This window comes from Columba livia, chromosome 17 (genome assembly GCF_036013475.1).
Source record: "Columba livia isolate bColLiv1 breed racing homer chromosome 17, bColLiv1.pat.W.v2, whole genome shotgun sequence".
Lineage (NCBI taxonomy): Eukaryota > Metazoa > Chordata > Aves > Columbiformes > Columbidae > Columba > Columba livia.
The window spans coordinates 4401014-4423153 of NC_088618.1; the positions used below are offsets into that span (position 1 = coordinate 4401014).

Sequence of the window (22140 nt, forward strand, 5' to 3'; positions counted from 1 at the left end):
CTCCAGCCACCATCTGTAACTAATGGCCGAATTACAGCCGCCCTCCTCACTGTAGCACCTTTGCAAACGCAGGAAACACACACCACTTAACCCACTAACCTCTTTTCCTTGTTCCGGTCTCCGTTTCATGGCTTTTTTTTTTTTAGCCCCCCCCTCCCCTTTTTTTTTGTTAAAGGGGGATTACGCAAACAGCACCAGAACGGGATTTGTTAAAGAAAGAAAGAAGGAAAAAAAAAGAAAAAGGAAAAAAGAAAAAAGGTTTCATTTAACTGTGTCTTTTTCTCATCACATTCAGGTAGGGAGAATCTCGGCAGTATGCAGACGGCGTGCAAAAGTCCCTCTAGATGATAGGCTGGAAAGGACCTGACCATGTGTGTGCAGAAGGCTGGCAAATCAGAGCCACTATAGGTATATAAGAGCCCGCTGCCTAGCAACCACATCCCGACCCGAGCTGACAGAACCAGACGCAATGCTGTCATGAACACAGTCAATTTGCGGGCTTCAAAAAAGGTCCTGGGCCTTCATCTCACAATTAAAACCTCTCCTTGTGCAACTCCTCGCCTCCCCGCTTGCCCACTCTGGAATTTTGTTTAATTATTTTCTTTTTCAGCCTTGGGAAGCAGGAAAGGAGCTTTTTGCTGCCCCTGGGGTATTTCAGATGCTTCAAAAAAAAAAATCACAGCTCGCCAAGAAGCTGTCTAGACTCTCGATATGCTCCATTTCAAAATACGAGTCCTGCCCTCCCAAATACATTTTGTTTTTAATTTCTCCTTTTATGTTTTCTCCACCAAGATGTTGGTGATTACAAGTCAGATAGAATTTAAAAACAACAACAAAAAAGAAGCCCCAAAAGGAAGTTGCCTTTCTTCCAGCCAAACTGCAAAAAGTCACAGGTTGAATAATTGCTCATGAAACAACAACAAAAAAAGGACATTCTCAGTTTGTGGGCAGTATTAGAGGTTCATATTGTTTTAAAGTGAAAAAATCAAATCCTGATGGAATCGATTAATTTTCCAAAAGGTTGGATGTAAAATACACCACACTAACAAAAATTTCCTAAGACAGTGCTACCTACCAACAATCACCCGTTCATATGAAGACATTCTGAAAGAGCATAAATGGCCTAAGCGTTAGCCAGCTTATTTATTCCTCAGTAGCCAATACTCTAAACTTGAAGATGTCAATCTGTTTATATTCAGAGAGGAAATAACAGAATTGAATCCTGTGTCAAATCCAAGTGCTTAAAATTTAGTTTTGGGAGAAAACACTAAGGCAGAGATAACTGTGAACACACAACTCTCTTTTTTCCTTCTCTTTCTCTATTTTCCCCTCTGTTTTCTTGAAACTCCTCTAAACGCAACAATTTCCGTTCCAATAAAGGTGGGTTTAGTGAAAGAGCTACATATGGTGATTAATAAAAACCTACAAAGTGTTTGGGAAAAAAAAAAACAAAAACAAACCAGTTTTTCTTTCCATCCACAAACGAGCCATTCCATATTTAATTTCTGCTGTTAATCCTACAAGGCTGCTTTTGTCCAACCCAAAGAGCCACGGGAAAGGCTGAGGAGCCTGAAAAGCGATGTTCCGCCATACAGCGAGCTCGGCTGTCGCCAGCGCCGGGCACAATGCCTTTGCATTGACCTCTGCAGCTCCTCTGCGATGCACAGCGCTCACACGGGCCCAGCGCAGCTCATCACACACCACCCAGCTCCGGCCACGGCGAGTGGCTTCTCCTCGCTAACAGCTGCTCATCTGGGGAAACACTCAACTTTTCAGGTTTTCCCATAACAACAACAACAAAAAAGCCATAACGCAGCATCCATGCTGAAAGAAATCTAGAAAGTACATCCCAGTGCATGCCCTGGTCACAGGTCTCTCTGCCTCCAGCACTCTGGGCCAGGGCAGGTAAAGCAGGTTATGGGAACACAAGCCCAAACGGGGCACAGGGAGACAAGCTGACCAGGGGTACACCTGAAAAAACAGGCAACGCAAAAGATGCCCCAACTTGAATTTTTTCCACAACTGCTACCACATCCAAACCTTGCATATTCCACTTTACCTCCCTGCAGAGCCTCAGTCGGGGTTTTAAAACATGCAGCTGCTTGTAATCTGGTGTGGGGGAGCTTCCCTTCCCCACTGAAGAGTTTGGTTTATGCTCTCCACAAGCCTGAAATTGTTCTAGTGAATGTATTGTTATTTTGGAGAAAGGATTTGTGGCATGGGGAAAAGGGGAACTTTCCCCAAAAAAATATGGAGAAATTTGTTAAGAGAAATGATGCGAAGGAACATGGAGTAACCTGCAAACTCACAGGGAAGAACAAACACAGACATCTCCAAAGAAGAGATGACACAAACGAAGCCAAACCACTAAGCAAACACGCAGAGCTGGGAACGCAGAAACACCGCGGAGCCAGCGCGCATCCCACGCTCCCCGGCAAACCCACAATGCGCTCGCCACGCAGAGCCGCAAACCCGCAAGCAAACGGAGGAACAAAAGACAGCGACGGCCACGCCGGGACGCGGACGCGCAGGGTCAGGCAGCGGCTCCACGGCCACGCACGGAGCCCGGGGAGACGCGCGAGCACCCGCAGAGGCGGCGTTACCCTGGGCTCGGCTCCTCGTCCCCCGCAATAGGCACCGCGCACCATCCGGCTCTATTCCCTCTGGCATTGCGAGGGCTCCCCTGCCACTGAGCTCAGCCCATAAACCACTCCCAAACCCCAGCAGAGGCTTCTGTTTTTTGTTCGGGCCAATGAGGAAAGTATAGCTCACTCTTCCTTCCTCCCAGGAGCAGCGCCGGCTGGTTGAAACCCCTAAGCCTGAAACCGAATACCACAAACCCATGAACCAGCTGCAAGTGCCCGAGCGGGGAGAAGGCGCAGGCCCCGCTGCGGGCGGCCGCTCTCTGCTCTCCCCCGGGCAGGAGCGCTGCTCCCCGGCCTGGGGCTGCGAGGCCCCCCGGCCCTCGCCTCACGGTGCCGGGGAGCGGGAGCCGGAGGGGAGACAGCGGGAAACAATAGCTACCTTGGGGCGACTCCTCACGCTAACGGCCCGACCCGCACCGAGCAACACTCCCACACTGGGGCCCTGGGAATGAAGAGCCACAAATTACCCCTCAAGACAAAAGAAACCATTGTCACCCGGGAGACACCGGGCCAGGCCCGGCCGCCCCACCCCCACAGCGGGGTCCCCGCGAGGAGGGACCGGCCCCCGGGCTTCTCCTCAGGGAGGGCCCCGCAGCACCCACCTCCCGCTGCCGGCTCTGCCAGGGACGGGCCCTGCGGAGCCCAGGGCGGGAGGGGCGCCCGTGGCCCCCCCGGGACCAGCCCCCGCCAGCAGCTTTGCCACAGGCTCCGCACCGAGCCCCGTTCCCGCCTCAAGCGCGGGGCAGCCCGGCTGTGGTAACGGGGCTTCCAGGCTGAAGTACAAGCAAACCACCACCTACCAAGACCGAATAGTAACTGATCATTAAACACGGTGTGTGCACCAGCACTTCAAAAGCACATGAAAGAGCCGGTTACTGCCCTGGGGGGAGTTACGATCTGAGCCAGTCAGACAAAAACACCTGAGATAAGGGAAGGCCCATTTTCTTCTCTGCACCTCAGGCTGCATCGGAGATTTCACGAAGCGACCACAAATTACACTCACAGATCACGCTGAAATTACACCCAGATCACACTGAAATTACACTCAGAGATGACACTGAAATTACACTCACAGATCACACTAGGGCCAAAGTGGGACCACTTTCCTGGTCCCAGCCTTGCCCGGGTCCCGTCGAGGGGGAACACCCAGCGCCGCTGTGCACGGATCCGTTCACACCTGAGCACGACGCTGCCACGCGTGGGGACTTCACAAGGAAAGTGTGATTTGCTTTCCCGCCACCAGATTTTGGCATGAACAGCCCACACAGAGGAGCAGCAGAACTGCGCCCCGCTACCATCTCAAACCACATACAAACCTGGTTCCTGCGGTGTACATCCAGCTAGCACCAGGAAGGTTACCTTTGGACTTCGAGAATGAAGAGGCCTGTCGTTTGGCTTTTTTTGTTTTTAAATTGGAAGCTTTAATTTCTGAGATGGCACCCTCTGCCGCAAGGAAATGAACCGAGCTGCCAACTCACAGCAAGCCAGGCCCGCCTGCTCCCGAACGGCATTTTGGTATCGGTGAGAAGACGACTCGTTTCTCCATCCTTGCGACATGGCACCACAAACAATTTTAAGCGTCAGTGCTTGTTTCAGTTACACGTGTGACGCTGCAAGCCATCCAAGCTCTACACAAAGGAGGATTTGAGACTAACACACTGAGTTGAAGACATTAAGTTTTATGCGCTTTACTAGCTTGGAAAGTTTTAATGGGAACTTGCGCTTATCAGTCTAATTTTGTTGTACGTATTTATAGAGCGGTTTTGTATCACAAGCAATTCGTAAATGACATACAAAGCGCATACGAGTATTCCACATGCATAAAACAGCACCCGGTTGTGTTGCGGGACCTGTGAGCTCCCTCAATTCAAAGGGCAATCTCGTCTCCAGAGGCACACCCTCAGCTTCTAATTAGACCACAGCTCAGCAGAGCATTTTAGCATCTGTTTAAATCCATCCCTACTTAGTAAAGGAATGAACAGAAAGGAATGGATGGCTGAATAACAGCCTGGAGAGGGAGAACAGGGCTGAGTACATGGGAACCCAGCAGCATCCTTTTGTGAACAGGTAGACGTTTCACACAAGATACCCCCTCCTTAATTGAACAATAGCAGCAATATAAAGACCTGTTATAACAGTACTTACATATTTTAAGCAATAGGAAGAATTTTGGAAGTGAAAAGGGTGTTTCAGTGACTGAGGCTTTTCATTTGTTTCATAACTTTAGCAAGTTCTTAGAAATACCTGTTACTATTTCTATGATTCTACAGTACCTATTTCACTGTGACTGTTTTGCAAGGCTATGAACACAAAACGTAATAAACAGAGAAGACAATAATTTCAGCAGGGCTATCTGTTTCGATAAATGAAAAATCAAACTAGTACTTTTTTTTTGGTTGATTCAGGCTCAGCTGTATACAGATTGCTTCAGTGCCTGTTGAATTGAAACAGAGAACTAAATCTGAGCTTGTTCCGAGCTACCTGGAAACAGCTATGGTGCCCCATGGCAAAAGGAAGCAGTTCTGAGCACAGTTCAGTTTCCTTTTATCACAATTTCCTAACCTCAGCATCCACAGACATCTGAGGCGATACAAGAAATTCTGCCCCTAAAAGCCGATGTTTAACAGCCCTGCCGTTTCCTCCTGCCCTGGCTCTCGCTCCATGATCTCACTGCTATGTTTTTTCCACGCTTCTGCACTGCCCTTCAGTTGGCACAAGCATTTATGCAGCCATGTGGTGGTTTGGCCTGAAAAGTAACCAATTTTTCTTTATTTCCGAGTTGATTTTCAGCCAGACCAGTTGCCAGTCCCGTTTACTCTGCAGCTGCACAACGGCGTGCTCAAGCAATGAGCATGGGACAATGTGGGCACGGGACTGTTTTTTCAGGAGTAATGCCAACTTATATCAGTTTGGAGTTTGTCACAGCACAATCTCAGCTAGCCATACTGCTTAAGAGGTAGTACTTGGAACACTCTACGTATTTTGCACATAAACCGTTTCCCCATCTCTAAGCCCTCTAAGGCTCCTATTAGGTAAGCAGTCATTTACTTACAGAGCAAAATAACCTCATTACCCAGAATTTTTCTAAGAAGTTAGTGGTGCAAGCCCGAGTGAAAGCCAGGGCGGTCTCCAGCGCACAAAGTGCTCCTGGTAACCGAAGCAGCGCAGCAGATGGAGCGTTCTCTAACTCCACTCCCAGCACGGAACTCGACGTGCAGGAGCCAAGACAGACATTTGTGTCTGGTAATGCCATCTGTGTCTGCAAAACCGCAACGCTTTCGCTGGAGTGCTTTTTGTTTGTAGGGAACACGTTAATGGTGGGTATCGCATACTGCAAACTTGTAGTATTGTGAGAATGTTAAGCACAAGAATGAAATAAAACAATCTGATTTCTGAACAACAACAGTAATTAATAAAGCATATTCACATTGATGATTCACATAAAAGAATGGGCAGCATGAGACAAGTGACAGCACTGACATTTAGCTCCACAATTGAACACGATCTATTTAATAAGGGCTCATACCCTTTGGGTGCTCACGGCAATAGCTGGGACCAGTGTCTATACAGGAAAGGGTCAATCTCCATTTCCAGAGATGGAGAAAGGTAATCTCTGGGGTAGCTCATATTTAAACTGGACAAGTTCATGGAAGAGAAATCTCTCAAGAGTCCCCTAAGCACAAGGAAACCACTTCCACCTCAGGATAGTCCCTGCCTGAATGGCAGACAGTAGAAGTTCAGAAGATAATTTTAAGGGGCAGCATCATTTTATACTCAAACTGTTCTTACACTCCTCCCAAAGCACCTATGACAGCAGCCAGGTTACTGAGCACCACAGATCTTTGTCCTGCTCCAGTACAACTTCTCTTGTGCTCCCTGACTAACGATGTTTGTTATTACTTTTATCCATCTTGCTTCTTCAGTCTGATGAGGGTTTTGTGCCAACAGTGCTGCAAATCAGCTTCCTCTAGTCTTTCTTCCAAATGATGCTCACTAGCAACATCCTCACCCTCACTGCTCCAGCCACGTCACCCTCGCCTTTAACTCTCACACAGGGTAACTCCTTTTCCCCACATCAAACTCTGTTGTCACATTTCAAGCGCTTACAGTCTTTCACTGTTTAGCTTCCCTCTACCTATCACATCTACTAGTTTAATCAAGCTGTCAACCTCCACCTTCACTTTGCCAGTGACAGCAACCTCAGTGGCTCTGTGTGTGCTTCTCCGGCAGGCATCTCCTCCCTTTCCACCAGGCCATCCCCCACACATGGGAAAAGCTCCATGTCAAAATCTGTTGAATTGCTACTTCTCTAAAATCCCTCTTTGAAACCTACCATCTGGCATTTCATGATGCAAGTAGTGAACTGCAAGAATATACTCTGCTTTTTCTGCTAAACTCTGTTAGTCATGTTGCTACTTTATCCTTTAAGCCACCCCTGCCTTGCGCTTTGTTTACTTGCTACGTTTTTTTCAGCATCTGGAGTGTGCCGGCTCTACGCAAGGGACCACTTTCTTTATTTCTTACCTTCTACAATCTATGAATATTGATGCCCTAGATCATGATCCAGTTTCTTAGCTCTAGCATATTATAAGTGTTGTTTAGTAGATTAACTGCTTGGGAAGCAAGTTGCCTGGGTTCTGTTTTCTGCCCTGCCACTGGCTTATTGTGTGTCACTGAAGACATTTCCAAATGCATATGCAAAATGTGGCACTCCTGTCCATATGTAGCAGTTCCGAACCTTGAAAGAATCTGAACCCAACCTACTGAAGGACTTTGAGTACACTGTGTGAACTGTATGACACATCTGTACCAGTGAAGTGACTTCTTTGGGAAGCACTTTAGGAGAATTTACTATGTAAGGTCAGTCTGCCATTTTCAAAACTGAAAAATAAAAATGCACTTTTCAAAGGGATTTGATTAAAGATTCTATTCAGCAAACTGTAGATTATGTTTCAATTAAAAGTACTGTGGCAGTTGCACATTCCCCTGAGATCTGGAGCCTTCAAAGAGACAGCTGATGGCTCTTTAGCACCTTTTGTGCCCCACTGTGCCTGTCCCCACATACACACCTCAGGTGGTACCAAGGTGCTGATGGTCACATCCTCCCCTACCCCAGGTCAGGGTGACTTGACCTCCATCAGCTGGCAAGGACAGGACAGGACGGGTGGGACCCTCGGTCAATTGATGGGGTCCTTAATGAGACCCTGAGTCAACTGACAGGGTCATTAGCAGAGGAGGTGCCCAGAGAAGCTGCAAAGCTTCTGGGCCATATTGTAATGCCCACAGCCAGATCTGACCAGACTATAAAACAGGGTTCCTGCTGAAAGCCCCCCTTGGAGTGGTCTTCTCAGATCAGTGGGTTTGTGAAGTGGAGCTCTCTCCTTAGCCTGGAACTCTGTCTAATGAGACTTCCTGGGATTGAAAGCGCCTCACCTCCTCATTTGGGTGAGTGGTAATTTACTGGATATATCCTTGAGTGAGTCCTTGCCTAATCCAGGCGAGTGATTATTTCCTGTGGGTACCCTGGATTCAGAGGGCTCTGGTTTGTTTCTTGCGAGTGTGCGCATGCACGCTGTGGATCCTCATTAGTCTTATTTTGCTGTACCCCAATAATCTCCTCAACTGATATCCAAACCCGTATTTTATGTTGTCGGAGTGCTAACTAATTGTATAAACCCTGTTTCTGGTCAGTTTATCGGCTGCACTTCTCCGGCCAGAATAAACCCTGTTTTGGAACTTGTTGTCTGCTTAAAACTGACTTTGGGTTGCCTCCGTGACACTTAAATTGGCATAGTCGGCAGGATATCAGAAATGGAGGAACATGGGAGGACAGCAGCGATGAAGCACTGTTTCTACAATGAGACCGTGGGCTTCTTCTACAACAATAGCCGCAAAGAGCTGACCACGTACTGGAGGATGACAGACGTGCTGGTGGTGGCCCTGGGCCTGACGGTGAGCGTCATCGTGCTCCTCACCAACCTGCTGGTCATCACTGCCATTATCATCAACCGGCGCTTCCACTACCCCATCTACTACCTGCTGGGGAACCTGGCTGCCGCCGATCTCTTTACCGGCATCGCTTACATGTTCCTCATGTTCCACACGGGGCCCTGGACTGCTGAGCTCTCCCTCAAGACCTGGTTCATCCGGCAGAGCTTGCTGGACACCAGCCTGACAGCATCCGTGGTGAACCTGCTGGCCATCGCTGTTGAGAGGCATCAGACTGTTTTCACCATGCAGTTACACAGCAAAATGTCCAACCAGCGCGTGATGATCCTCATCTTCTGCATCTGGGTCACAGCTCTGCTCCTGGGGCTCATCCCCTCCTATGGCTGGCACTGTCTCTGCGCCCTGGACAAGTGCTCCAGCATGGCCCCGCTCTACAGCAGGAGCTACCTGACCTTCTGGGCCATCTCCAACCTCGTCATCTTCCTCATCATGGTGGTCATGTATGTGCACATCTTCATCTACGTCAAGAGGAAGATGACGCGCATGTCCAAGCACACCAGCTTCCACTCTGACTACAAGGAGACCATGATCAGCCTTGTCAAGACGGTCACGATCATCCTAAGTGCTTTTGTCATCTGCTGGACCCCAGGACAAGTCGTGCTTCTCCTGGATGGCCTGGACTGCAAGAGCTGCAACGTTCTAGCAGTGGAGAAATATGTCCTGTTGCTGGCAGAGATCAACTCCCTGATAAACGCCATCGTCTACTCTTACAGGGACAACGAGATGCGCAGCACCTTCCAGAGGATCCTCTGCTTCATGTGTTACAGGAATTCCAAATACACCCCCGCAGTGGTGAAGTTGAACACCATGGACCACAGGACACCTTCTCAGAATGGGCACTTCACTGTGGATTCCTCCATTTAGCTCTTAATTGAGTGGAAGAGCAGAGAAGAGCGACCTGCTTCTGAAGCAGAGACTCTTCTGCTGTGCTGAAGCAGAAATATTTCTAGAGATACTTGTCATCAGGAAAGGACAAGATGCTTTTAAGGATGGAGCATTATTTAGGATGAAAACTGATCACCCAAATCAGGCCTCGGCCCGGCATATCAGACAGAGCAAGGCCCTCTGGACTACCTGGCAAGTACGTTGGGCCATTAAACCCTTCTCATGGAAAGAAATACATCCTGGTGGGAGTAGAGGTGGTAGCAGGACTATCAATGGCTACAGCTGTCAGCATTGCTACTGGAGACCAAACAGTGCGAGCACTGTGTGAGTGGTTTAGCGTTCTACCCACCCCAAGAATTTCCAAAGTGATAATGGCACGTATTTTCTAGCTGCTGTGGTTCAGTATTGGGCTAAGGGGGAAGGTATTAAGTGGGTGTTTCATACACCATATTACCTCTAAGCCAATGGGATCGTAGAACGGATGAATGGTTTGATTAAAAAACATGCAGACGTCTCGCGACACAGTTGGGACACATGGTTGGCGCAAGCTGTCCTCATCATCAATAACCACTGGGGGAGCTATGGAACCTGTATTTTACGTTGTCAGAGTGCTAACTAATTGTATGTACCCTGTTTCTGGTCAGTTTATTGGCTGCACTTCTCCAGCCAGAATAAAGTCTGTTTTGGAACTTGTTGTCCGCCTAAAACTGACTTTGGGTTGCCTCCATGACAAGTATTCAAAATAAAATATGTTGAGAACTTTTAAAACTAAGATTTAGAACAGAATATTTATCTCTTAAAGATTCTAACCACAGGCTTTAAGAACAGTCATACATTCATAAAGTTCTCATATACAAAACTGTTCTCCTTAAGAGCTGGTACAGTCCATCAGCAGGTATTACACAGCTCAAGCAGGTCACTGAAACATAAATAAACTATTATTTCCTCTCCTGCCAGCTTTGGGGTTTCAAAAGAATCAAGGAGGCCAAGAACAGCTTTTTAAAGACTTAAACATACTTACTTTTTCACTTTGGGGTATTTCATCTCTGAAATAGCATTGGTAGCATCCGTCTGTCTCTCCTTCAAATGCTGTGGCCACATGTTGTCCACCCAGTCGACTAAGTCCACCTGAAAGTCCCACCACAATCCACAGTTAATCCCTGAATACATGGCAGGATATCCTCCTGTTGGCCCAACCTCTGACAATGACAGCAGGAAGTGCTCACAAACAGCAAGAATCTGGCTGGTCAACAAGAAAAGTCCTATGGACCCAACTCGTTCAGGTGCAGCACTTCATTGCCACAACTCAGCTCCTCACAGCCCAGAGCGAGGAGAGTTTTGCAGCTGATTTAACTGGGTGCAAATTCTCACCTCGGGGCACCTGTGAGCACCTGTTCCTGCAGCATCACCTGCTGCCAGTACCAAATGCATTTTTATAGTCAATAGCCTAGAAATTGTATTTACGAGCACTAAAATACAAACATAAAAGAGATTATATTATTCCAATACCTTACATTTCAAGGAACATTAACACCACTGTTCTGGCCAAATTCTGATTTGAGTAATTACATTATCGCCTACTGCGCACTTCCTTCGTTGTTGTACTTGGGTATAAAATTCACCCAAGTTCTTGACCAAAAGCCAAACTTTTAGGAAGCATGGGCAGGAGAAAACAGTGCAAATTGAGCAACTGGGAACATACTGCCAGCAAGGTGAGGAAGAGATAGAAACCAAAAATTGTTCAGGGACGTTGAAAGGGACACAGCTCCTGTGCTGGGTGACCAGAGCATGGGCTGCAATCTGTTCATCACGGTCCCAGAGAGGAGAAACCAGTGACTCATCCTTTGGTCTGTTTTATGATGGAGCCTGCACTGGAAATCTGTAACACTCCCTTCGGGTTATACAATTGCATCTCTTGTGCCAGGTTTCAAAGCAAGGGGAAGCCCCAGCCAGCTGGGGTTGTAGTGCTGCGTTCGGCCACTGCGTGGCTGCAGATCCCGACCCAGCTCCAAAAATCGTCATGTGTGGATGAACCTCCATTCCTGGGTCAATAAGGACTGCAAGGCCTGCCCTAGGCGTTGGGGACAAAGCTGTCCCCTGATTGCATGCAGAAGAACAGAGAAGTCCCACTTAGCACCCTCCTGAGCCTCCTGCCTGCTCAACCTTTTTAAAGACCCACCCAAGAACGTTATTTGTATGAGTCAACTCAACTCTTTGTATCCCCAGAATAGGGCAATTAGCACATGAAATTCTTGCAGATTGGGGCTGACCCCCATTTATTTCTCCATCTGCACCTGGTACTGTTGCTAACACCCAGAAGAGGCAACAGGAGATAAGGTAGCCAGTAGGAACAGGATCAATTGCATCAACATCACAATTGTGTGTGAAAATAAATTTGATGTCCTGATTCCAAAATAATTCCCACATTCTGATATTACAACCCACAGTCTTTACACAACAGGGAACGTGAATCAAGTATTTCTGCCTTACGTGGGCTCAGAGACCTCTGCAGAAGTCAAGGGAACCACTGATACAAATATAGGATTTGACTAGTATCTGACTTTATGTCCTGGGCTTCCTCTCAGCACCCACTTCCCCAGCACCCTCTTTTCTGTTCCCAAGTACCTACTGGGAATGCAAATATCTCTTTCAGCAAGATCTAACTATTCCTGGTTTTACAAACAATTGTGCACTCAGGCCATATGAAACAGATATGAAGTATTCATTTACACATGTTAACAAGTATCTAATCGCATTTTTTCAGTTCTCAGCACCCAGGAAATTTGCACAGATGTTTTAGAAGCTCACTGAGCATGATGTGCTTGGGAAAACTGGGACTGGGCGAACACCAGAAACTCCCCAGAGCATTTCCAAACTTCCCACCAGTGTCTGGATGACAGCGAAAAAATGCACACACTTTTAAATATGTGCTTAATATTAAATTTGTGATATGTAGCAGAACACAAAAGCTTGCTTAAGAATTAATTCTACAAATCAGCAACTGGAGCTGCCATCTATTTTTCACCTGTTCAGGCAGAGATGTGGTGTTTATATTGTCTGCACAGGCAAGAGATGTCCCCAGCAAAACAAAACCCTGCTGGTGTAACTACAATAGCATTCAGAAATGTGGAGGAGAGGAGTGTCTGACAACAAAACATCACAGAACTATAGTTTCACACCCAGTAGTGACATGAGCAGAGACAGGGGGAACGCGCAGCACAGACGTTCTGCTTTGAGAAGTCCCTTTGTCCCCTGATCAACCAGGACCGATGCCCAAAGTCTCTGCCAAGCATCCCAAGGAGATATTCTGAAACCTCCCATGCCATTTCCTCCATCTCTGTGTGATCCCGAGTCGATGCACCAACCCTCACCCACGCGTGGCTACATTTTAGTGATAAGTGAAATCACCTTTATTAACAAGGTCACAGTTTCACTGCTGGTGACTCCATTGGGAAACCAAATCACAGGAGCTGTCTACCTTTAAAATATTGTACAAATCTACCCCCTTCCTCTGACACCACCAATTCTGACACAGCAGCAATTACGCTGATTTAATTAAATAACCTATAAATTCCTACATTTAATACATGTGATTCCGAGTTTTTGTTTTGGAGCCCCCTGAACATTATTTAGTTAATAGGCAGGTTCACAGATAAGGAATTTAAGCTTCCTTATAATAGCTTTAAATTTCCTCCTCCTTAGAGGAAGAAAAACAATAGATAGGTATTTAATTTTGGATGGAATTTCCCCTAAATACCTTGGAGGAACTGGCTATCTGTGCAAATTGAATGATTAAGAGCTCTAATACCTGTAAATTAAGTTCCAGTGTCAAGGAGACCAGCTTTCCAGCTAGGTGAAAAAGAGATGCTAACACTAAACAGACAGGAGTTACAGGCACTTCACATCGCCTGGTTTAAACTCCATGTTTTATCTATTGCAAAGCAACTGGTGACAGGGGAAGCTGCAAACAAACACCAGCACCACAGGGTCCCTTACCACATTGGGCCGCTTGACGATGTTCTCCAGCTTCGTGTGACTGAACTCCAGGCTGATGACGTTGTAGAGCTTTTCACGCTGGGCCTCTGGCGTTTCGTAGTATCTCACAAACTGGGACATGCTCATTTCAACGCCCCTCTGCGTGTTCACGTCCATCACGTCCACTATCCGTCGGCTTCCTGCAAACGCACAGAGACACTCTCAGAACATTTACCTTTGCTATATATATATACACGTATATACATCTCAACAACTGCAGGGAAACTGTTATTAGAGGACAAGCAGAGATCAACATCAGTCCCTCCATGGGTCTCGAGCAGGGAATGAATTTGGACAAAGACTTTGTGTCCGGAGTAACACTGAACAAGCCACTTGTCCTCTGTTTCAGAGAGATTGAGAGTTTCCTCCTTTCCATTGACTGCCATGAGCAGCAGTACATTAAAATCCATGCAGAAGCGATATAATATGGTAGCAGGGGCCATGCAAGACAAATAACGCTCCAAATCATACTCTGCAATTTTCTAAACATCCACATGCCTCTCAAGATGCTTTTACTCGTGTACAGAAATTATCCATGAAGAGCAAACTGCCTTGCAACACCGGGTGCTATAAACTGCCGAATACCTTCTACAGAATGCTGAGTATTCCCAACTCCAGCCATCGCCAGTGGAGATGAAAGCACTAAATGCCACAGAAGAGCAAACCCCCGCTTTGGATCTCTCAACAAAAACTGCAGGACATACTCGCGCCTCCTCGAGTGGCAGACATACAAGTCCCATTAGCACCAGAATGTTGAACAGGAGTTTTACTCGAGCCTTCGGCTTTATATAGATTAATCCACAATCTTCTCTTTGGCCAACTGGAAGGTTTCACCTCTCCCAGCAATTTAATCATCCTAATTAGCAGTTCATTTGTGTGCGAGCAAACGGGAGCCCATGAGAGACAAGCCTCATTTCCAGGAGAGAAGGATTCCAGCAAACAAACTCATGACGCTTCCAAAAAAATCACTCCAAAACTGTTTTCACCACCGAAGAAATAACTCAAAATAAATTGCAGTAAAACAAAATAGAGGGCTGATATATTCCATCAGAGGGAATTAATAATTATGGACCCTGGCCTGTTACGTGCTGGGGAGCAATATTTCAGGAAGAGTGATGGTTTGGATTGCATCACTCCGTTAAAAACATCCTTAGCCGCTGATAGCGATGACGATGACAGATGTGATAATGATTCTGGAAGGAACTCAAGACCATAAAGCTTTGCAATCAAAGTGAAAAAAATATACAATGCAAATCTGGAATAGTTCCACTGGCGGGTCAAACTCTTCAATCCGAGGGCTGTGAACAGGATTTCATCCTCAGCCTGAGGTTGGACTGTTTGTGGTGTTGCCACCTTGAGACGGTACGGGCAGAAAGTTCAGCTATGTGCAAAAAAGCATGAGAATCCTTAAATTTGGTATTTACATGTTTGAAACAAAATGCATAAAATCTAGCTTTGGGTTGGGGTTGTTTGTTTTTCTAACTGTTTACTATCTAGGGGGAAAAGTTTCAATTCAATGAGTTAGTAACTGGGGTGAAGTCCTGCTCAAGAACAGTCAGCCTGATTCCTGGCCGGGATTAAACCAGTGGCTGAAGCCCAGAGAGGTTAAGTACCTGGATAGTGAAAAATTATGTTTGAAGGACTGTGTGGCAGAGTCTGGGATGTGCCACATTACAGTCTAGGTTTGATCTCAGCTTTGCTGGAAGCGACCTTGTACAGCCTCTCAATTATCCCTCCTGAAAGGAAAATCAGCAGTTACCTGATGAATTAAAAATATGAGGCCCAGTTCAATAGCAGGTTTGTTAAATGTGCACGATTACCAATTACGGGCAGAAGAGCTAAGATTTGAATTGATAGTCTCTTGACTTCCAAATTAAAGAGTAATTTGAGGGGATGTTTTTCTCTTAAACCACAGCACTATCAAACAAGCCCATACATAATGATTCTTGGAGTACCGCTCACAAAATTTGAGACATGTAATTACAAGTTAACAGCCTTGTGCTTGCTGCCCACTTCCTAGTGGTTCTGGCTTACTGCCAACTTTATCTCTTCGTTCCTGAAAAGATTCAGCCCTTTCTTCTATTTCCTGCCCATAGGAGAAGGCTAAAAAATATCATCCAGAAGGGGAGATAGGTGAATGACAAGGGAAAGAATAACACAGAGGCTCCAAAGAGCAGTGACAGGCCGAGAGATCTCAGCTCAGGCTGGATTTCTGAATTTTACTCGCTGTGCTGTTTCTGTCAACCATTTCCTGACTGCCACACTCTCGCCCTGTCCCCTTAGAGGGACCCCACTCAGCCAAGCCCAACGCAGCAGTTCCCAAAGGGATCTCGGCCACCCCAGCAGCTTCCTGCGCTCGTAGGGACCGTGTTCCTCACTTCGGCTCATCCCTCACTGCACCTGGATTAACATATACCTGGAGCCCAGCTGGCACAGAGCATCATCTCCTCCTGCCGACACGGGAAGCTCCGGTGCACCACGCATCGCCTCATCCAGGACTTTTTTCCAACACAACTCTTGACCGGAGAACGTGTTTCCTCTCCCGCGGCCGATGTGACCCAGAGGCAAAGTGGCAATGCTGAAGTTCACTGGAGGGGATTTTACAGCCTAACGAAGAAATGTTTTCCTCCTCTCCTGCTGCTTACTCATCAAGCACAAGCAAATCCCCAAAGGACCACGAAGACAGCAACTAATAAACAAGCTAGTGCCATCTTTGACAAGAGGAACACACACAAGCACAGAGGAGAGGGAAGAATCAGTTACAGAGATGTAAGCTGGAAAACCAAATCAATCAGGAAATCTAGAGCTATGCCTCATTTGAAACCTTAAAAAAAATAAAGTTACTCCAGCCCACATTTAGTAAAATTAAGGGGAGGAATAGTATATATAATATTTTTCCCCTTTATTTAGAGGCCTTCCCATGCCTCAACCTGAAACGGCTTCAGACCCACATTACCCAGGCTACCAGACTCCAGTCTTCAAAACAGCCCTCCCTCTTCCCCGACGTGGATTTAGCATCAATAACAGGAGCGGGGCAATCAAGAGGTGGTCCTTAAACACAGCAAACACGAGCCAGGCAGTAGAATATGAGAAACGCACAGAGGTGTGAATCAGAGGTGAAAATCACACCAGGGGTTTCCAGGCTGCTGCCTCTTCCCCAGCCACCGCGGGCACGGAAAGGTGCGACTCTCCCACCGCAGAGGAATGACGAGATGTCCTTTCTGTAAGAATGATTACCAAGCCTGCCCATTAAGAGGATAAAGCAAGCTCAGGGAATTATTTTAACCCTCTGTGACTGAAGTGAGCTCTGTGCCCAAGGTCCAGCATGGCACCTACAGCCAGAAGCCGACCTCAGACGCAGAGGGACAGGCCTGCTGGTCCTTTCTAATCTTCATGCTTCTTACCAGGAAAAAAAAGTCCTTGGTTTGTAAAGGAGGATTTTTGGCAGGGCCTTAGGAAATCTGCTAACTTCACTAGCGGGTTAATTGCACCTAAAGACCGGGGCTTTGCCTTGCATCGCGGTTAATCCCTCTGGAGCTGGAAAGCACGTTTGCTTCTGCTGCCACAGGAGACACCGACGACATCCCACACCAGCTGGGAGGGACGTGGATAGCGGCAGAAAGTCCTTGCTCAAGTACAGCTATTCATGACATCCCCTGCATCTCATGCCCAGGGTAAGAACAACTTAAGAGAGACACGTCCCTGTCCCATTGCTCCAGATCCACCCAAGGGCGCAGAAGAACGAAGGGCAGGAAGAGCCCAGTTTGGACACTCGCGCCCATCTCTCCCACATGCCGCCCAGTTCGTTTTCTCCTCCAGTGTTTTCCCAGCCTGGTTCACCACCAGACAAGGATCCCCAACCCTCCCAGCGCCCCCTTTGCTGTGCTCTGCCTTTCCTCTTACACCCCCTCGCCCCCGTGTCCCCCCCAGCACAAGCATTTCATTGGGGTGAAATTATTTCCTCCTTATGGAGATGTAAAGCTATGAGTACCTGACACGCACCTTCCCCTCCTTCCTCTTTTCGGTGTCTGCAGCTTCATAATTTGGTATAAAACTGCCAAATTGCAATAACCCACGTTATTAGGGGTTTTTTTCACGCAACAAAAGGTATTTAGAGCATGTCCACAGAAAGAGCTTAAGCCAGCAAGAAGTCTTAAGCCTTAATGCTACAGGACTAGTCTAAAGAAAGAGGCCCAGGGCAAATAATGTGTTTTAGTGGCATTATATAGAATCAATTAGTATCCTTACATCAACCCAAAGCATCAACTGTCAATTTTCATTGATTGTTTTGAAACTTCAGCTAGTGAAAATCACATGGGAAAAAGAAAAGTATTATAACATTCATTCAAAGCAGGTTTACTGCTGTTTATATCCAGACATGAACACGACTGTTTTTGGCAAAACTGTCCCAGTTTAACAAAGATTTTTTTTTAATGAGTTTGGGTGTGTTAGGCAAAGGACAAACTTAAAGAGAGTTCAAACAGGAAGCTCAGCTCTAAAAGTAGAAGTGCTTCTACTTCCAAAATGGCAAGTCAGCGGACATGCTAAACATAGGCAAGGGAGTGCTACAATATTTCATGTTTTGTTTCTAAGAGCCAAAAAAAAAACCAGCAAAAAAGAGCATCAAATACCTTATATTATTTATTTTGTTGCACAGAAGCCCTAACCATGGTCCAGGGCTCACTCGCCGGGCTCTGACACACAGCTCCCCCATGGAAACTCAGGACTGTAGAATTCTACACCCATAACATCTCACCTCAGCATCCCCCAGTGCTGAGAGCATTAACTAACCAACTATACATATTCCTCCCCCTCTCTGTGAGGGAGGCAGACTGTGCGAGTTTCCTGCCAGTTCAACTGTCTGAACCATCTCACTGCAAGGGAGGGAATGAGCGGGACAGCAGTTCAGACTTAATTGGTATGGCAAAAATCAAGCTGTTAGATGCACGGGGAACAGAGACACTACACCAGGGCACACAATAGGCACCAACAGTGAAATGATGCCAGTTTAGATGACAAAAAGATGGCCTGGCACTAGAGCACAGCAGGGGAATTAGAGGGACAAGGTTCTATTTCCAGCCTGTCATGGACACTGGGCAAGTTTTAACCTCTCTCTGCCCTGGGTCCTGGTTTCATGATACAAACTGTTGGCCAATACTCAAGAAACTGCTGAGGCTTAAATAATGTTTTTAAGCAGGGTCAGCTCCCTGCCTTTGCCAGCACAGCCCTGCAAACACGGGTGAGGATGCGCGTCCAGCGCCCGCGGGGGAAACCACAGCGGCAGGAACCGCAGCCCCAGCGGCTCCTTCTGACAGCACAGACCTGAGCTTTCCTTCCTAAACAATCACCTGTTTAAGAGGCACAAACCCAGTGCATGGTAAATGAGGCGATGTCCCCTGAAAGTCTGCAATACACCGCTTTGTACGGAGAGATTTCCACTCTATATGTGCGCTGCTCTACCTTAGTATCGGTGGATGCCAAAGTCTCAGAGGGTTTCTTCAGAGCTGGTACAAACTGCTTCCATTTTTAACCAACCACATAGAGCCCTCGGACTGTAGGAAAATCAGTAATGTAACCTTCACTTGAAAAAAATCCATTCAGAAACTCTGAAGTCTGGTTTCTAATCTTAATTCTGCCCAAGAGAGAACACAGCGCAGCTCCACAGCTTTGTTATTCTTCCTAGACCTGAGCAAACGGGGAACAGAAACGGCTCAGAAATCACATTACGTTGTCTGATCGACATACGCGACTGCTGGGGTCCCACGAAGAACTAAGAGATCCCACGATAAACAAACAAAACCCATCTGTCAAGTCCTGCTGGTCCTGCTTACAGCAAAGTAAGTTCATCTCTCTATCATAATGGGTTCACAGTTGGTAAGAGCATCCTCACAGCACTTGCTGGAGCCTGGAAGGATTTATCTGTCCTTCCTCACAGCCCCGGGGGAGCTCAGGGAGTACAGCAGGCTCACCAGAGAAAGAGGCATCCAAAGGAAACAGGAGAGGTCGCTCAAGGGAAAAGAAAGAAAGAAAAAGACACAGACAAAAGGATGAGGCAGTAAGTCCTCAATGCTGTACTAAGACCTGCTGGATGGAATTGGAATGAATCGCTTCAGTAAAACAGCACCTTTCTTTTTTTCTTAATTGTCCAGATGTTTCCTCCTTGTGGTTCTCACATTTAAAAAGAAATGCAACAGCCAGAAGTCTGGCCAGCTCACCCCAACTGTACTTACAAGCCCTTTTGTTGACAGACCTTTGGTTTACTCCATCCTAGCTTACAAGAACTTGGAAATTATAATTTTCAGTGGTAACATTTACTTGCTGATTTTAGTTGAGCTCTGACTTAGCAGATTTCCCAATTACAGAGAAGCTTCAGAGCATGAAGCGCATGGGCAGCCCCAACAGCACGACTGTAAGGACACGTGGAACCCGATTTTAAAAACAAAGTGTTTCTTAAAAACAGTGAGAGGTTTTAAAACAAGTCTTGGCCACAAAAAAAATAAGATGGAGGAACTATTTGTTTTTATAAAGAGTGGATCTCAAAGACATGTTGCTGCAACAGTGTAAATAGCCTTAAACACCTGAGACAAATTGCTGGCCTTGGCCTACACTGGGTTTGGGTTTTTCGTTTTTACCCTTGAAAAAGTATGTAGCCAGGTACATAACTCAGCTCCCTTAAAGCACAGATGTTGGGTTTGGATCTGCAGAACAAGGGGAATAGCACTGACATGCCATTATTTTACAGGCACACTTGTGAGGAACATCCAAGCTCAGCCTCAAGGAGCCGTTCTGATCCACCCTCACCATGCCCTGGATCCCCCTGCGGGTCCTGTCTCCTGTGGGTCTCAGTCCCTTGATGAATTCACAGTGCGACTCGCAGGATCCAGAGACTGGGGAACCCTCAGTGTGAATCCTCAAAGGATGAAGAACATCTTCACAATATGTTTTTTTATAAAACTACACAGAAATTGGCATTCCGAACTGCAGGAACAATGAGGATGCTTTCACTAACTCCGTTTTGGTTAATACTCCAACAGTCCCGCTTAGATTAAAAGGAAAGAAAGTAGAACCCGGAGAGCAAGGCAGGCACAGATCACACCGTGGGGCACAGAAAAACTGTGAGCAACAAGAGGAGAAATCTTGCAATGAATGGAAATATTTCACGCAAGTACCTCCCCTCCCGTGAGGTCAGTGCTGACCCTCCCTGAGCAGAGCCCGGTCCACTGTGTTGCGAAAATACGCATTATTTGGGCCCTGGGAACAGAGCAAAGACCTCACTGCCTCCTCCTCATCCCTCCACACAGGACTCCTGGAGGTTCAGCAGCCAATGACTCCTGATTTGGTTCTTCTGCTCTTCCCAAGTGCCGTCCCGGTTCCCTGGACAAACCCCGCACGTGTCCACCCCGAGGTGCAGGTCGCCCCTCCTCCAGACAGCCCGTTGGGTTGGGGGAACACCCCTCACAACACAGCTCCTCTAATGAGCCTCTCTCCCACCTCCTCTCCGTCTCCAATTTCACAACTTCCTTGAAACAAATGGAGCGTCGCTCTATAGAAAAAGCAGCACTAGGTCCCTATTCAGCAGAAATGATGGAAAAGTTTCCTGAACTGCAGTGGGCGGCTGCTTTGTCCTTCTTTTGTATCTGCATGGTTAATTTTCTTTCACGGGATGGAGCACTGAACACTGATTAAGACAAAATTTCCCCTACTTGCCCGCAGACCACACTACAAGCCTCTCAACTTGCTTTGTAGTTCAATGTGAATTCAACCATGATACAATTTCCAGAGCAGGTTGGTTTGAGAGGGGGAGCAAACACACAGGAGGAAAGAATCAAAAAAATCCCTAGGAAGCAGTTACTCACTTATCTGGTTTGCGTTCAGCTTTTTTGAGCACAGCCAGCTCGGGCACCGTTGTGCTGACACACCAGAAGAACCGTGTGCTGATGTAAAAGAAATGTTTTACGTGGTTTCTGCCCTCCCTCCTGCCTTTGCCCACCTGGTCTGCAGTCACCACCGCCACAATTTTCTGTGGAGACACCACTGATGATTCTCGATTCAGTACTGAATTAAATTCATACATACGTATATGTATTCATCTATACATGTGTGTACAGTTTTTTATATATAATCACATTTTATAAACCCATAATACTAAATACCTACAATGTTTGCATCTCTTTCCACTCCCCTTCCATTACCATCTACTTCCAGAAACACAGATTAGGGAGGTTCTTGTCTTTCCGTGAAGTACCTGGTGTGCATATTCTCATTTTAGATGGAGTTCCTGGTGACTATAGTAGCATCTGCGTTTAACAGAACAAAACCGGCTAGATACAGAGCCTCACGTAGCTCATGGCTGTTACATACACTTGCCAGGCAGTAATCCTTTCGGTCCCAACTGAATTTAAATTATTTATATCAACCTGCTTACATTAAGGGAACTTGCTCCACCCCGTTCCAGCCTTGCACAGCAGAGGCTGTGGCTCGCCACACTCACTACATCATTTACAGTGTACAGGAAAACTAGAAACCAAGGCTCCCCAAATGCTGTTTCCAGCACCGGGCTGAAGAG

At 46.8% G+C, this 22140-nt stretch overlaps 2 protein-coding genes across 16 annotated transcripts in view; one reads left to right on the plus strand and one right to left on the minus strand.

Annotated features, from left to right (window-relative positions):
* Window positions 1-22140, minus strand: part of KDM2B (lysine demethylase 2B) — a 113133-nt gene that overhangs the window by 69610 nt on the left and 21383 nt on the right. For 9 of the 15 annotated variants that reach the window (XM_065032917.1, XM_065032916.1, XM_065032920.1 and 6 more), the window contains 2 exons: window positions 13536-13714; window positions 10561-10667 (listed from right to left, as the gene is read on the minus strand). In XM_065032917.1, the coding sequence (XP_064888989.1) occupies window positions 10561-10667; window positions 13536-13714 (286 nt within the window). Of the gene's footprint in view, window positions 1-99; window positions 338-2603; window positions 2938-3024; window positions 3176-10560; window positions 10668-13535; window positions 13715-22140 lie in introns of those variants that run through there. The other 6 variants (XM_065032925.1, XM_065032923.1, XM_065032928.1 and 3 more) reach the window with 5 other exon arrangements.
* Window positions 8281-10317, plus strand: LOC102084694 (lysophosphatidic acid receptor 2). The gene has a single exon (XM_065032953.1). The coding sequence runs from the start codon at window positions 8457-8459 to the stop codon at window positions 9516-9518; it is 1062 nt and encodes a 353-aa protein (XP_064889025.1). The 5' UTR covers window positions 8281-8456; the 3' UTR covers window positions 9519-10317.